General features: G+C 42.8%; 1 protein-coding gene across 7 annotated transcripts in view; it reads left to right on the top strand.

Moving 5' to 3' along the window:
• The window catches only part of wrn (WRN RecQ like helicase), a 96,330-nt gene that overhangs the window by 55,859 nt on the left and 28,446 nt on the right, over positions 1-12,025 (top strand). For all 7 annotated transcript variants that reach the window (XM_084324618.1, XM_084324617.1, XM_084324615.1 and 4 more), the window contains 3 exons: positions 365-503; positions 4,858-5,028; positions 5,840-5,934. In XM_084324618.1, coding sequence (XP_084180744.1) covers positions 365-503; positions 4,858-5,028; positions 5,840-5,934 — 405 coding nt within the window. The remainder of the gene's footprint in view (positions 1-364; positions 504-4,857; positions 5,029-5,839; positions 5,935-12,025) is intronic.

The raw sequence follows: 12,025 nt of genomic DNA, 5'->3' as shown, positions 1-12,025 counted from the left end.
GTATTACTAACATTATACAGCCTGTAATCAATACGTATTACTAACATTATACAGCCTGTAATCAATACGTATTACTAACATTATCAGCCTGTAATCAAACATTATCAGCCTGTAATCAATACGTATTACTAACATTATCAGCCTGTAATCAATACGTATTACTAGCATCAGCCTGTAATCAATACGAATTACTAACATACAGTCTGTAATCAATACGTATTAGTAACATTATCAGCCTGTAATCAATAAGTATTAGTAACATTATTAGCTTGTAATCAATAAGTATTAGTAACATTATCAGCCTGCCATATTGTCAAACAAATGTATGATAGCAAGGTAACTGCATGTCTACATGTGTGTCCAGGACGAGGTTGGGGGACACAGTGTGTGAGAATGGCGGCCGTCAGGACTTTGGCCCGCTGGCCTACCAGCTGATAGGGGCAGTGTCTGCCCTGGAGGAGAGGTTTGGTACTACAGCTCCCATCCGCTTCATCAGGGGATCTGTAAGAGTCCACCACATTCACCACATGTGATCTTACTAATCGCCAACTAACTGTCACAATCAGTAATGCTCTGGTGAACAATCAGCAACTACTACCTTCAGACACACAAAAAACACAGTTTCTATTGGCATGATTGCAAATGTGAGTATGAATGCTATATATCGCCCAAAAGTACACAACCTTTAGTGTCTTCAACAGTACATAAAACAGTACATCAATGTACATAAAACTATGTAAAAAAACAGTCCTAGGTTCATGGGATTGGAAGATATTATTTGTCTAATAGATGAAAGCAGACTTATATTGTTGTTTGTCTTAACTCATTCAGAGCCACGCCCATATGACCAAATTAGGTCTAGCGTGCCAGCACTGAAGTCAATGGGAGGACGGGAAATTTGCGAACGCTTAAACTATATCTTAAATTATGGCTATGGGTCTAATACACCCGTCGCTTATCAATGACTTGCTTGCAGTCAACATGTACGAAACGGATTGTTTTTTCATTGGTACATTTCCGTTTTATACTGTTTTGAATACGAGTATAGTTTTGGAGATTTCTAGTAATTCCAGAGAAACCCGCGATAATAGCCCTTTAGTGGAATACACAAAACACGTTGTCATTTTTTGGCTGATTTATGAATAGTTTTCAAATAAACGCTAGATTATCGATAGTATATGTGTCCTTATGCACGCTAGAGAAGCGGGCTGAAAAATCGATTATCCATGACTTGGTCAGCGCTAACGTCACGCACACACACACACACACACGCTCCGATGGCGGAGAAAGGAACATCTGATTAACCCAAGACTGGTAAAATAGAGTCCTTACCTCACATCAGATGTTCTGCAAAAAGATTAATCCAATTCCTGATCGCCATTCCAAATATTTATCGCGTTTATTGATCCAACGTTATAGTCCAAAACACATAATCGACGCTGCTCCCAGCCTCGCCAGTGAATGTGGTAACAATACTGCTTGCCCGAGACTGTGATGCACAGTCCCAGCCAATCCAATCCAATGATGTGCAATACCATCCGGGAGACGATAGGCGGCGGTATTTGCCCTTTGCGAGCTCGGACCCATTCCCAATGATAACGTCAGGCTGGATGGATGAAAAATGAATGGATATCGCTAATAAAAGAAATAACGATTAAAACCAGAGTATACTCGTGATTGGCACGGAACGCATGGCGTGTTAACCCGACTAAACTCGTGGTTGGCAGTGAATGGGTTAGGAATCACTTATCTTAACAGGGATGTTGAAGATAGGTTGCTTTGCTCAACACTGTGGAAGGAAATGGGTCATAATATTTTTGTGCACGGTATCTGCTAGGAGAGATCATCATATCAAAAGTCAATCTGGCTAATACGTTTTCCCTTTTAGTATGTTGTGATATTTTTGGGTGTATTTATTCATCTGTGTATAATGTACAATACATGATAGCTACTTCATCTGATTACAAACACAAATGAGATTATCAGGGCTGTACCGGAATAGCTTCATAGTCAGTGATTCAGTCTTATTCTTAGTAGGTCATAACACTTTGTATTGAAGATTCCTTTTCAGTCATGTTTCATCACCACCATCAACCTTTTATTTATACTCAAAGACAATTGAGGTCACCCTCATTTTCAATGTCGTCGAGACTTTACAGACATTTCAATGCACACATTTCTACAATATAACAATAATAAATATTAATAACTATCTATATAGTATAAAATGAACATAAAATCAGCACACAAATTTGTCGTGTTGTATCCCTTAATTAACTGAAAAACACTTCACAAATATGTGTTGGTCTTTAACACTTTGATTGCCCATAACGAGATTTCTCTGGTTATCAGCCCGCGGGTTGAATGCCCATCACGAGAATATATATATATATTTTTTTATTAGCGATCTGAATTCATATTTCATCAACCGAGTCTACCGTTGGTAAGCCAGCCCCACCAGGCGCTCAGATGTGAAAAAAGCGCCCCCCTATCGTCCCTTTTGGATTGGACTCAATGAAAATGGACGAGAAAAAAAAATCCGGAATCCACATTTTACCTCTCACGCATGCAACCGGAGCCGATCAGACCCATCCTGGACCCTCAGCACAGCGTGTAATATGTGTTTTAGAGTATATGCGTGGGATCAATAAAAGGATAGATTTTTGGAATGGCGATCAGGAATTGAAATAATCCATTTCGATACCATTTGATCTCAGGTAAGGAATCTATTTTACCAGTCTTAGGATAATCAGACCCGTTTTCACGGAGATATAAGCTTTTCCCCTATAATGTGATATGGCTGTTTGACTGTAAGAGTGATCAGGAATTGAGATAATCGATTTTCAGCGCACGGCACCAGCGTGCACACGTACACATATACTATCGATAATCTAGAGTTTATTTGAAAACGATTCATAAATAGGCCGAAAAATGACAACGTTCTAGAATATTACAGTACATCAGCGTTTATCAGGGATTCTTTTTTTCTCTCTTGAAAACGAGGGCTTTTCAAAATGCTATAAAACGGAAATTAACCGATAAAAAAACAATCCGCTTCGACAATGTTGACTGGAAAACGAGTCATTGATAAGCGACGGGCAGATTAGACACATAGCCATAATTTAAAACATAGATTAGGCGATATTAACGTTAACATTGCAGTGGATGGTGGGCATTCAAGCACTAAATGTGCGCCCCCTGCTGGGCACTGAAAGTGTTAAAGGGGCACTTCACCAAAAAACCAATGTTGTTTTATTTTGCACATAATCTCACATCTAAAAACTCTAAACAGTTTTGCACGCATTCATTTAGTTTGACAGTTATTGAGATTAAATTAGTTTGAATATGGCCACCGGTGATGTCATCGGGGACATTGAATCGTTGTGTTAATTACAGCTCAATTAAATGACAATGGATTGGAGCAGCAAAGGAGCCTCCTACTCCAGCCCAACAGTGACCTCAGCAGTCCCTGTAAGACAAGTTATTGCTATTTCTACATAATCTATTCTACATCATGTTATGGTGCTGTAATTAACACAACTCCAAATTCAAACTAATTTACTTAATTACTGTGAAACTAAATTAATGTGTGCAAAACTGTTTAGAGCTTTTGGATGTGTGTGAGACTATGTGCAAAATAAATCTGCATTGTTTTTTGGTGAAGTGCCTTTTTAACTCATTCAGCGCCAATCACGAATAAAGTCGGGTTAACTAGCCAACCGTTCAGTGGCAATCACGAGTATAGTCGGGTTTTAATCGTTATTTCTTTTAGCTATATCCATTCATTTTCATCCATCCAGCCTGATGTTATCATTGGGAATGGGTCTGAGCTCGCAAAAGGGCAAATACCGCCGCCTACGCCTTCCAGCCGGTATTGCACTCTATTAGAAATGGTGTAGTAGTTTATTTTCTGGGCCGATCTGAGCCGTGCGGGCGGGGTTTAAATACTCAGGCGAGGCAGGCCTTTACAACGATGGCATGGAACACTAACCCCGCCCGCCCGTTCATGTGTAACGCTCGGTAATGTCTGGGACATGATTGCTGTGGATAACTGGAATGGCGATCAGATAATTGGATTCTTTTTTTTGCATTACATCAGAGACCAGGTAAGGACTCTATATATAAAATCTTGCGTTGATCTGATATTTCTTTCTACCGCGATCGAAGCTGTCTGTGTGTGTGGCTGTGTGCTGTTGGGTGCAGGAGGTGGGGGGGGAGCGCCGCACTACGATGGCCATTTCATGTATGCACGAGGAAGGATAATAATGATAATCTAGCATTGCTTTCAGGAAGATTCGATAATCGGGCGAAAAATGACAACGTGTTTAGTGTATTCCACTATTATCGCGTCTTTTCCTGGGATTACTAAGAATCACAAACTATACTCATATTCAAAACGGAAATGTACGGATGAAAAAACAATCTGTTTTGTGCATGTTGACTGGAAGCAACTCACTGACAATCGACAGGTGTATTAGACCCATAGCTATAATATAAGATATATTTTTAAGCACTCGCAAATCTCGCAGTCTCCCCTCGCAGTCTTGATTAAAGCGATGGCGTTCTAGCGCCCCCTGTCTCATTAAGCGATGGCGCTGAATGAGTTAACACTACATTTGGGCTCATTTTATATTTACTTTTCAATAATTTACAATAAGACAATAATGTTGGAAAGGCAGGCACTTTTACAGACTTTTCAATTAAACAGACTATTTGATGAGTTAATGAAAGCTCATGATTTTTCTAAGAAGGTCATGTGTTTAGTCTGGTAATCAAAATCACATGAAAAGATAAGAAAAGAAAAGGAAAGAATTTTTTTTTAACAAAAACGAATGTTTTTTCTTCTCCACTTCCCAGTCTTATAAGAAGCTTCCTGATAGGTTCCGGAGCCACCCTCTGTTCGGAGCGGGGAAGAGCGTGTCGGAGGTCTGCTGGAAGGCCCTGGCCAGGGAGCTGATGATGGAAGACTACCTGAAGGAATGCTCTGGAATCTCCAAGTTCTGCACCCTCTGTAAAATCACAAACAAGGTACAAGTCCGCTGGTCCACCATCATGAAACTAAGACACCTTTACACACCTCTCCTTTATTTGGTTGAATCTGTAAACAAATCAAACAAGAAATCTAAAATCAGCCACTGTGAAATGTGTATACACCAAATCTAGATTGAATAAAAAATCCGGGTTTAAATATTACAGATCATCATCAATCATAACATTGATTATTATGGGGGCGGCTGGGTGGCGCAGTGGGCAAGGCGCTCGCCACTAATGCTGGAGATGCTGGTATCGAGCCCAGCTCTCGGCGTTGCTTCCGGCTTGGCCGGCCGTCATACTAACACAATTGGCAGTGTTAGAGGGTGGGAAAGCCGGTGGGTGGGGATTGGACGTTGTGGACAGCGACTCCTACAGCAGAAACAGGAAGTATCGGGGGCAGCTTGAGCCTCCCACGGGTTACTCCTCGCCACAGAGTTCGAGCTGTCTGGTGAAAAGATGTGACAGGCTGCCTCCTCATGTACCGGAGGGGACACGTGATGCAAGGCTTCTATCCTCACTACAGCCGACCAGTGGGAGGCATAGTCTAGCAACGTTCAAGACAGGGGAGGGGAGAATTGGAATAACGAAATTGGGATGGGAGAAAAATAAGGAGAAAAAGTGGATAAAAAAAAAACTTTGATTATTATTACTCCGCAAAGATATCAGGTTAGATTCGGTCAGTACAAAAAAAGTGCACTTTCGTCAAACATTTTAAAATCAAGGGGTCAAAGGGTGCATGTTAGTAAACTGACCATTCCTTGTACTTGTATATGACTATATAACTCTGTGTACATGGTGTTGACAGGGGAGGATGTGGTTTAACAAGGCGTTGGATGAGCAGCAAAGGAGCCTCCTACTCCAGCCCAACAGTGACCTCAGCTCCTGGTCAGGAGGACCAAGGTACTTATATTCCTAGTGGTTCCCTGGGAGCGTTTGCAAGAATTGACCCTTTGCAAAACATTGCAATTTTCAAAAGGGTGCATATAGCTAGCCTAGCTTACCCTCTTTGTCTGTAAGTTATCATAACTAGCCAAACAATTAGCCTACAGTAGTTTCAAGTTTCAAGTTTCTTTATTAGTTGACATGCAAAGATACAGAATACCTTCACATGGAATGCTTTTTTCTGTTATGCTCCTATGAGGATCATAGGACGCTTGGATCATATACATACAGCTCATTACAGTAATATTCCACAATTATAAAATTTTAGATAGTAATAATGGTACAGAGCCTTGAGACAAACATATGCATATTCACCACCGCAAACAGACTGGCAGCCGTCATAGGCAGCGCCATTTACGGAAGGAGGGGGGAGTGGGTTGGGGTTGTTACAGGGCTGTAGGGGGGGGGGGGGGGGGGGGGGCAGAGTGGGAGGGGGGGGGGGGAAGGTGGGGGGGAGTGCACAAGCCAAATCCTGGGTGGGGGAGGTCTCCCTCACACGAGGCAGCCGACAGTGCAGCGCCAATGCAGAGGAAGGGGGGGGGGGGGGGGGGGGACTAGGGATTGGGGTTGTGGGACGCCGCTCACCACTCTTATCTCCCAGAGAGCCTTCGACTCCAGAGCTCTCGGTTCGACCTTGGTCCAAGAATTTGTTTTGGCTGACTGACTGGCACAATTTATCCCAGCCACGTCCCTTTAAATTTGATTTGAATAGAGTGGAATATAACTCTATTGATTTGAGTGGAGTGAGTTTTAACAACTCCGTCCAAATGACTGAATGCATTATTAGTCCAAGTGTCCAAGTGTCTTATCAGTTCATTTTGGTAGATCCTGTGCGCGGTAAACAGATCCAAAATCTTCTTATTGCAGTCCAAAAGCTTCGATAATCCAAATAATACCACGTCTTCAAGTTTGTAGCCCAATTATGATGTCCCAATAGGCAGAGAGGGTTAGCCTTATTCTGCTTCTTGAAGAAAATATGCAATCCACTGATTAGATCCATTTAGAGTTGATTTGAGTATAGTCCGGCCACCGGCACGAAGCAGGGCATAGCAGCGTCAGGCTCCATGGTGCAGTAGAGGCGGCGGTAGGAACGGCCTTGAAGGCCTTGGGAGAGAGGAAAGAAATGCGACTTGTCTCTGCAAGAGGTGGGAGGTCCAGTAGCTTACCCTTGTTGTCTGTAAATCATCAAAACTAGCCAAACAATTAGCCTACAGTAGCTTACCCTCATTGTCTGTAAACATAGGCAGCAGGTAATGGAGGCTAGGATAGGCTAAGCCTACCCAAATGTTATGCTGAGAATTTTGAAAATTATATATAATATATGTGCGCAGCATTATATAGGCTACTATATTGTGTGTGTGTGTGTGTTTTCACTGCAGCCCCCTGGTGACAATCTGGTGATTATCGGTAGGTTCATGTTTAAATAATGTAGCCAATCACATCCTGATCCCGCAGCAAAGCATAATACATTTTTTGTAAACATCTGAATTCCGAATTTCCGCCCGCCAATCACTTTGTAGCGAACACCATGAGCGAACTATTTTGAGATCCAAATTACGAAAAACGTTTCCTTCATTGCCGTCTTGTGAACAGTCTTTCTCAGCAATGAGGCGCATCCGAAACTGGCTAAGAACAACAATGCGCCAGGAGAGACGGTCAACTCTGTTAGTCTGCTTCACATTGAAAGTGATCTCACAGACAAACTTAAAGCAGAAAAGATCATTGATGCCAAGACGAAACGTCGCATTTGGCTGCATTAACACTTTGAGTGCCAACGACGAGATTTCTCGTTAGTTCATGCCAACCGTTCAGTGCCAGAGAGACGAGAGATCTCGTTTTTGATCGCCTTTTTTTTTTATTAGCGATTTCCATTCATATTTCATCAATCTAGCCTCACGTTACCACTGGAACTCTCTGAGCTCCATTGGGAAAATACCGCCCCCTATCGTCTTTCCGGATGGTACTGCACCCCATTGGATTGAATGAAATGGATGGAGAAAAAAAAGTCCTGCTTCCACATTTTACTTGTCAGACAAGTAACCCGAGACGATCGAAGTCATTGCCGAGCCACAGAACAGCGGAGAATGTGTGTTTCCAGTACCCAGCGTTGGATCAATAAACGTGATCGATATTTGGAATGGCGATCAGGAATTGGAATAATCTTTCTGGAGAACATTTGATCTGAGGTAAGGAATCTATTTGACCAGTCTTGGGATAATCAGAGATTTTTTCATGTGTGTGTGTGTGTGCTGATCAGGAAATGGATAATCGATTTTTCAGCCCGCTTCTATAGCGTGCATAAGTACACATATACTATCGATAATCTAGCGTTTATTTGAAAACGATTCATAAATAGGCCGAAAATTATTAATATATTCCAGTATATTCCAGTAAAGGGCGATTATCACAGAATCTTCTGAAATTTTCTGGAACTTTCATAAAACTAGTGTTTTTCAAAATGGTATAAAATGGAAATGAACTGATTATCCGTTTCGACAATGTTGACTGCAAACAAGTCATTGATAAGCGACGGCCATATTATACACATAGCCATAATTTAAGATATAGTTTATGCGTTCGCAAATATGAGAGCTCTATCATTGAAGTGGGTGGTGGCACGCAACGGGGTTCCGGGCTGGCACTGAAAGTGTTAAGGTAGACAGTGGTTAATCATATTGGATGCCTTCATTTGAAGACTTCATTTGCACTATATATATGAAATGAGTGGGGCTCGCTGTAGTAGCCTAGTGGGTGTGTGTATTGTATGAATTCAGAACCATGGACAGCACCGTTTGCAGGTGTACGCAGCGTGCGCAAGCAAAAAAGGAAAGACTTTGCGTGCAACTCCCAACTATAGCCTCCCCCAGGCCCGGACTGGCCATCGGGACGTTCGGGACGAATCCCGATGGGCCGGAAGTAAAGTGGGCTGGTACAAAAAATTACTTTTTATTTTTTTGATGGGGGGTTCGACTGGCCCATTTAGTCCACTCCGATCGGCCCACTTTGGTAGGGTAGGGCTGAAAAGGTTAGATGTAAAAATGAAAATTGCCACAGAAAGATGCTTAAAAATTGCCTACTAGCTCTTGCAGTGATTTCAGTCATCTCCCAGGCTACATGGTCTGTATGGCCAGTGTGAGTCGGTGTGTGGGCCAGTGTGTGGGCCGGTGTGTGGGCCAGTGTGTGGGCCAGTGTGTGGGCCAGTGTGTGGGCCAGTGTGAGGGCCGGTGTGTGGGCCGGTGTGTGGGCCAGTGTGAGGGCCTGTGTGGGCCGGCAGGATTAAATTCCATAGTATGCATGCTCGCTCGCACAGAAACAGTCCATCCAGATGATGTAGCCTACACAGCGCTCTACTACAGATACACTACCCAGAGCGCAACGACACACATAGGTGACAATAGTGTGTGTGCGTGCGGGCTGGAGCGACTCTGAACGTCTTAGGCTGAATTTGTGTCCCCTAGCCTATCCGTGACATCGAACAAGAGAAACTCAATGCCATTTGGAGCATACCGCATAGCCTAATTCTCTGACACCGTAGCCTATTCTCTGACAATATAAGTCTTCAGAGATGTTTTTTGTTGTCCTTTTTACCCCCTTGAATGCCCAGCAACCACTTCAATGTTAACGTTAATATTGCCTAATCTATGTTTTAAATTATGGCTATGTGTCTAATCTGCCCGTCGCATTATCAATGACCCATTTCCAGTCAACATTGTCGAAGCGGATTGTTTTTTTTACGGTTCATTTCCGTTTTATAGCATTTTGAAAAGCCCTCATTTTCAAGAAGAAAAAAAAAAGAATCCCTGATAAACGCTGATGTACTGTAATATTCTAGAATGTTGTCATTGTTCGGCCTATTTATGAATCGTTTTCAAATAAACGCTAGATTATCGATAGTATATGTGTACGTATGCACGCTGGTGCCGCAAGCTGTAAATCGATTCTCTTATTTCTTGATCACTCGCACAGTCAAAACAGCCATATCACATATAGGGGGAAAGCTTATATCTCCGTGAAAAAAGGTCTGATTATCCTAAGACTGGTCAAATAGATTCCTTACCTGAGATCAGATGGTATCCAAATGGATTATTCCAATTCCTGATCGACCATTCCAAAAATCGATCCTTTCATTGATCCCACGCGTATACTGTAAAACAGCGTATACACGCTGTGCTGAGGGTCCAGCATGAAGCTGATCGGCGCCGGTTACATGCGTGAGAAGTAAAACGTGGTTTCCGGGTTTTTTTTTCTCATTCATTTTCATTGAGTCCAATCCAAAAGGGTGAATTACCATCTGGGAGACGATAGGGGGTGCTTTTTTCACATCTGAGCGCCTGGGGTGGCTGATTTACCAACGGCAGACTCGGTTGATGAAATATGAATTCAGATCGCTAATAATAAAAAAAAAAAAAAAAAAGGAGAAAAAACGAATATTCTCGTTATGGGCATTCAACCCGCGGGGGGTAAACCCGAAATATCTCGGTTTGGGCATTCAAAGTGTTAATGAAGGAATACTATCCAAATCAGATAACACGGACGATTGCTTCTACTGTGCGAGCTGCCTGCCATTGCTGTTTGAATGAAGATTAGCTTCTGTGTCGTCAAATGTTGTGCTTAGTGAACAACGTGAGGCTGCCTGGAGATATAGCTCTAAGGTGGAAGAGCTGATCAGCAGAGGGAAGCAGTAATCTAACAACTGGGAGAATTTCAAACAGTAAATCTTTCCTTCTTTCAGATTTTTGATACACTGTTTCTCCATCAAGAAAGCTTTTTCATAATTCGGATGGCATTTTACTAACTTCAGTGTCAACCAAGAATGATGTGCAATTCGAAATAGGCCCCTGTTAAAAAAAAGAAATGGTGGAGCTGAAAAAGATAGAATTAAAAAACTTAAATTGCTAGTAAAAGACGCAGAACAATATAAAATTACAGACCTAGTAGAGGAAGGAACAAGTGACTTGCTGCGAAACATGCTGGTGATGTATAGTAGGACAGTTTAATTGGGGGAGAGACAGAGAGAGTGACAGACAGACAGACAGACAGACACAGAGACAGAAAGACAGAGAGAGAGAGAGAGAGAGAGAGAGAGAGAGAGAGAGAGAGAGGAGAGAGAGAGAGAGAGAGAGAGAGAGAGAGAGAGAGAGAGAGAGAGAGAGAGAGAGAGAGAGAGAGAGAGGAGAGAGAGAGAGAGAGAGAGAGAGAGAGAGAGGAGAGAGAGAGAGAGAGAGAGAGAGAGAGAGAGAGAGAGAGAGAGAGAGAGAGAGAGAGAGAGAGAGAGAGAGAGAGAGAGAGAGAGAGAGAGAGAGAGAGAGAGAGAGAGAGAGAGAGAGAGAGAGAGGAGAGAGAGAGAGAGAGAGAGAGAGAGAGAGAGAGAGAGAGAGACCTGGAAAGCGAACAGGCTCTTGGAATGGGTGTCTGGGCGGAAGTGGGGGGTCTTTCGATGTTGATTAAACGGCAAGCAACTAATGTCATGAGTGCAAAATTAAAGGACAATAAATCGAATCTAACTGAAATAGTGTAGCACAGACATTTCTATGGATCAAAACCTCAATATTATTATGGTGTGTAGTTAATACTTCACATATCCTTAATCCCTAGGCTAATGAGGCACTAAGATGTTAGTAAAAAAAAGAAAACATATGCCAATGACAGGAAGTAACGGTATATGTGTGTGTCTGTGTGTGTGTGTGTGTGCACTGCACGAGTGCACATCTCGGGGCGGGGTGTAGATTTGGTCTCCCTGATGTTGACTCCTTAGCCACAGCCTTGGGTTGTTTAATACTGGACGAGTGTTTCATAACGGCCGCTGTGTGGGCCGGTTTCGGGGCCGGTGCGTGGGCTGGTGCGTCTGAATGTCCCGGGCTGAATTTGTGTCCCAGTCCGCCCCTGGCCTCCCCTAATGTTCGGCTCACCCGCCGCCTATGTCTGTAAGTCATCAAAACTAGCCAAACAATTAGCCTACAGTAACTTACCCTCGTTGTCTGTAAGTCAGTGGTTCTCAAACCTTTTCTGTCAGACCCCCCTTTGGCAGGACCCACCCTCACCCCAACAA

This window comes from Notolepis coatsorum (genome assembly GCF_963971535.1).
Source record: "Notolepis coatsorum genome assembly, chromosome: 11".
NCBI lineage: Eukaryota > Metazoa > Chordata > Actinopteri > Aulopiformes > Paralepididae > Notolepis > Notolepis coatsorum.
The sequence above is the reverse complement of the archived record's forward strand: the minus strand, read 5'-3'. Positions and strand labels throughout refer to the sequence as shown.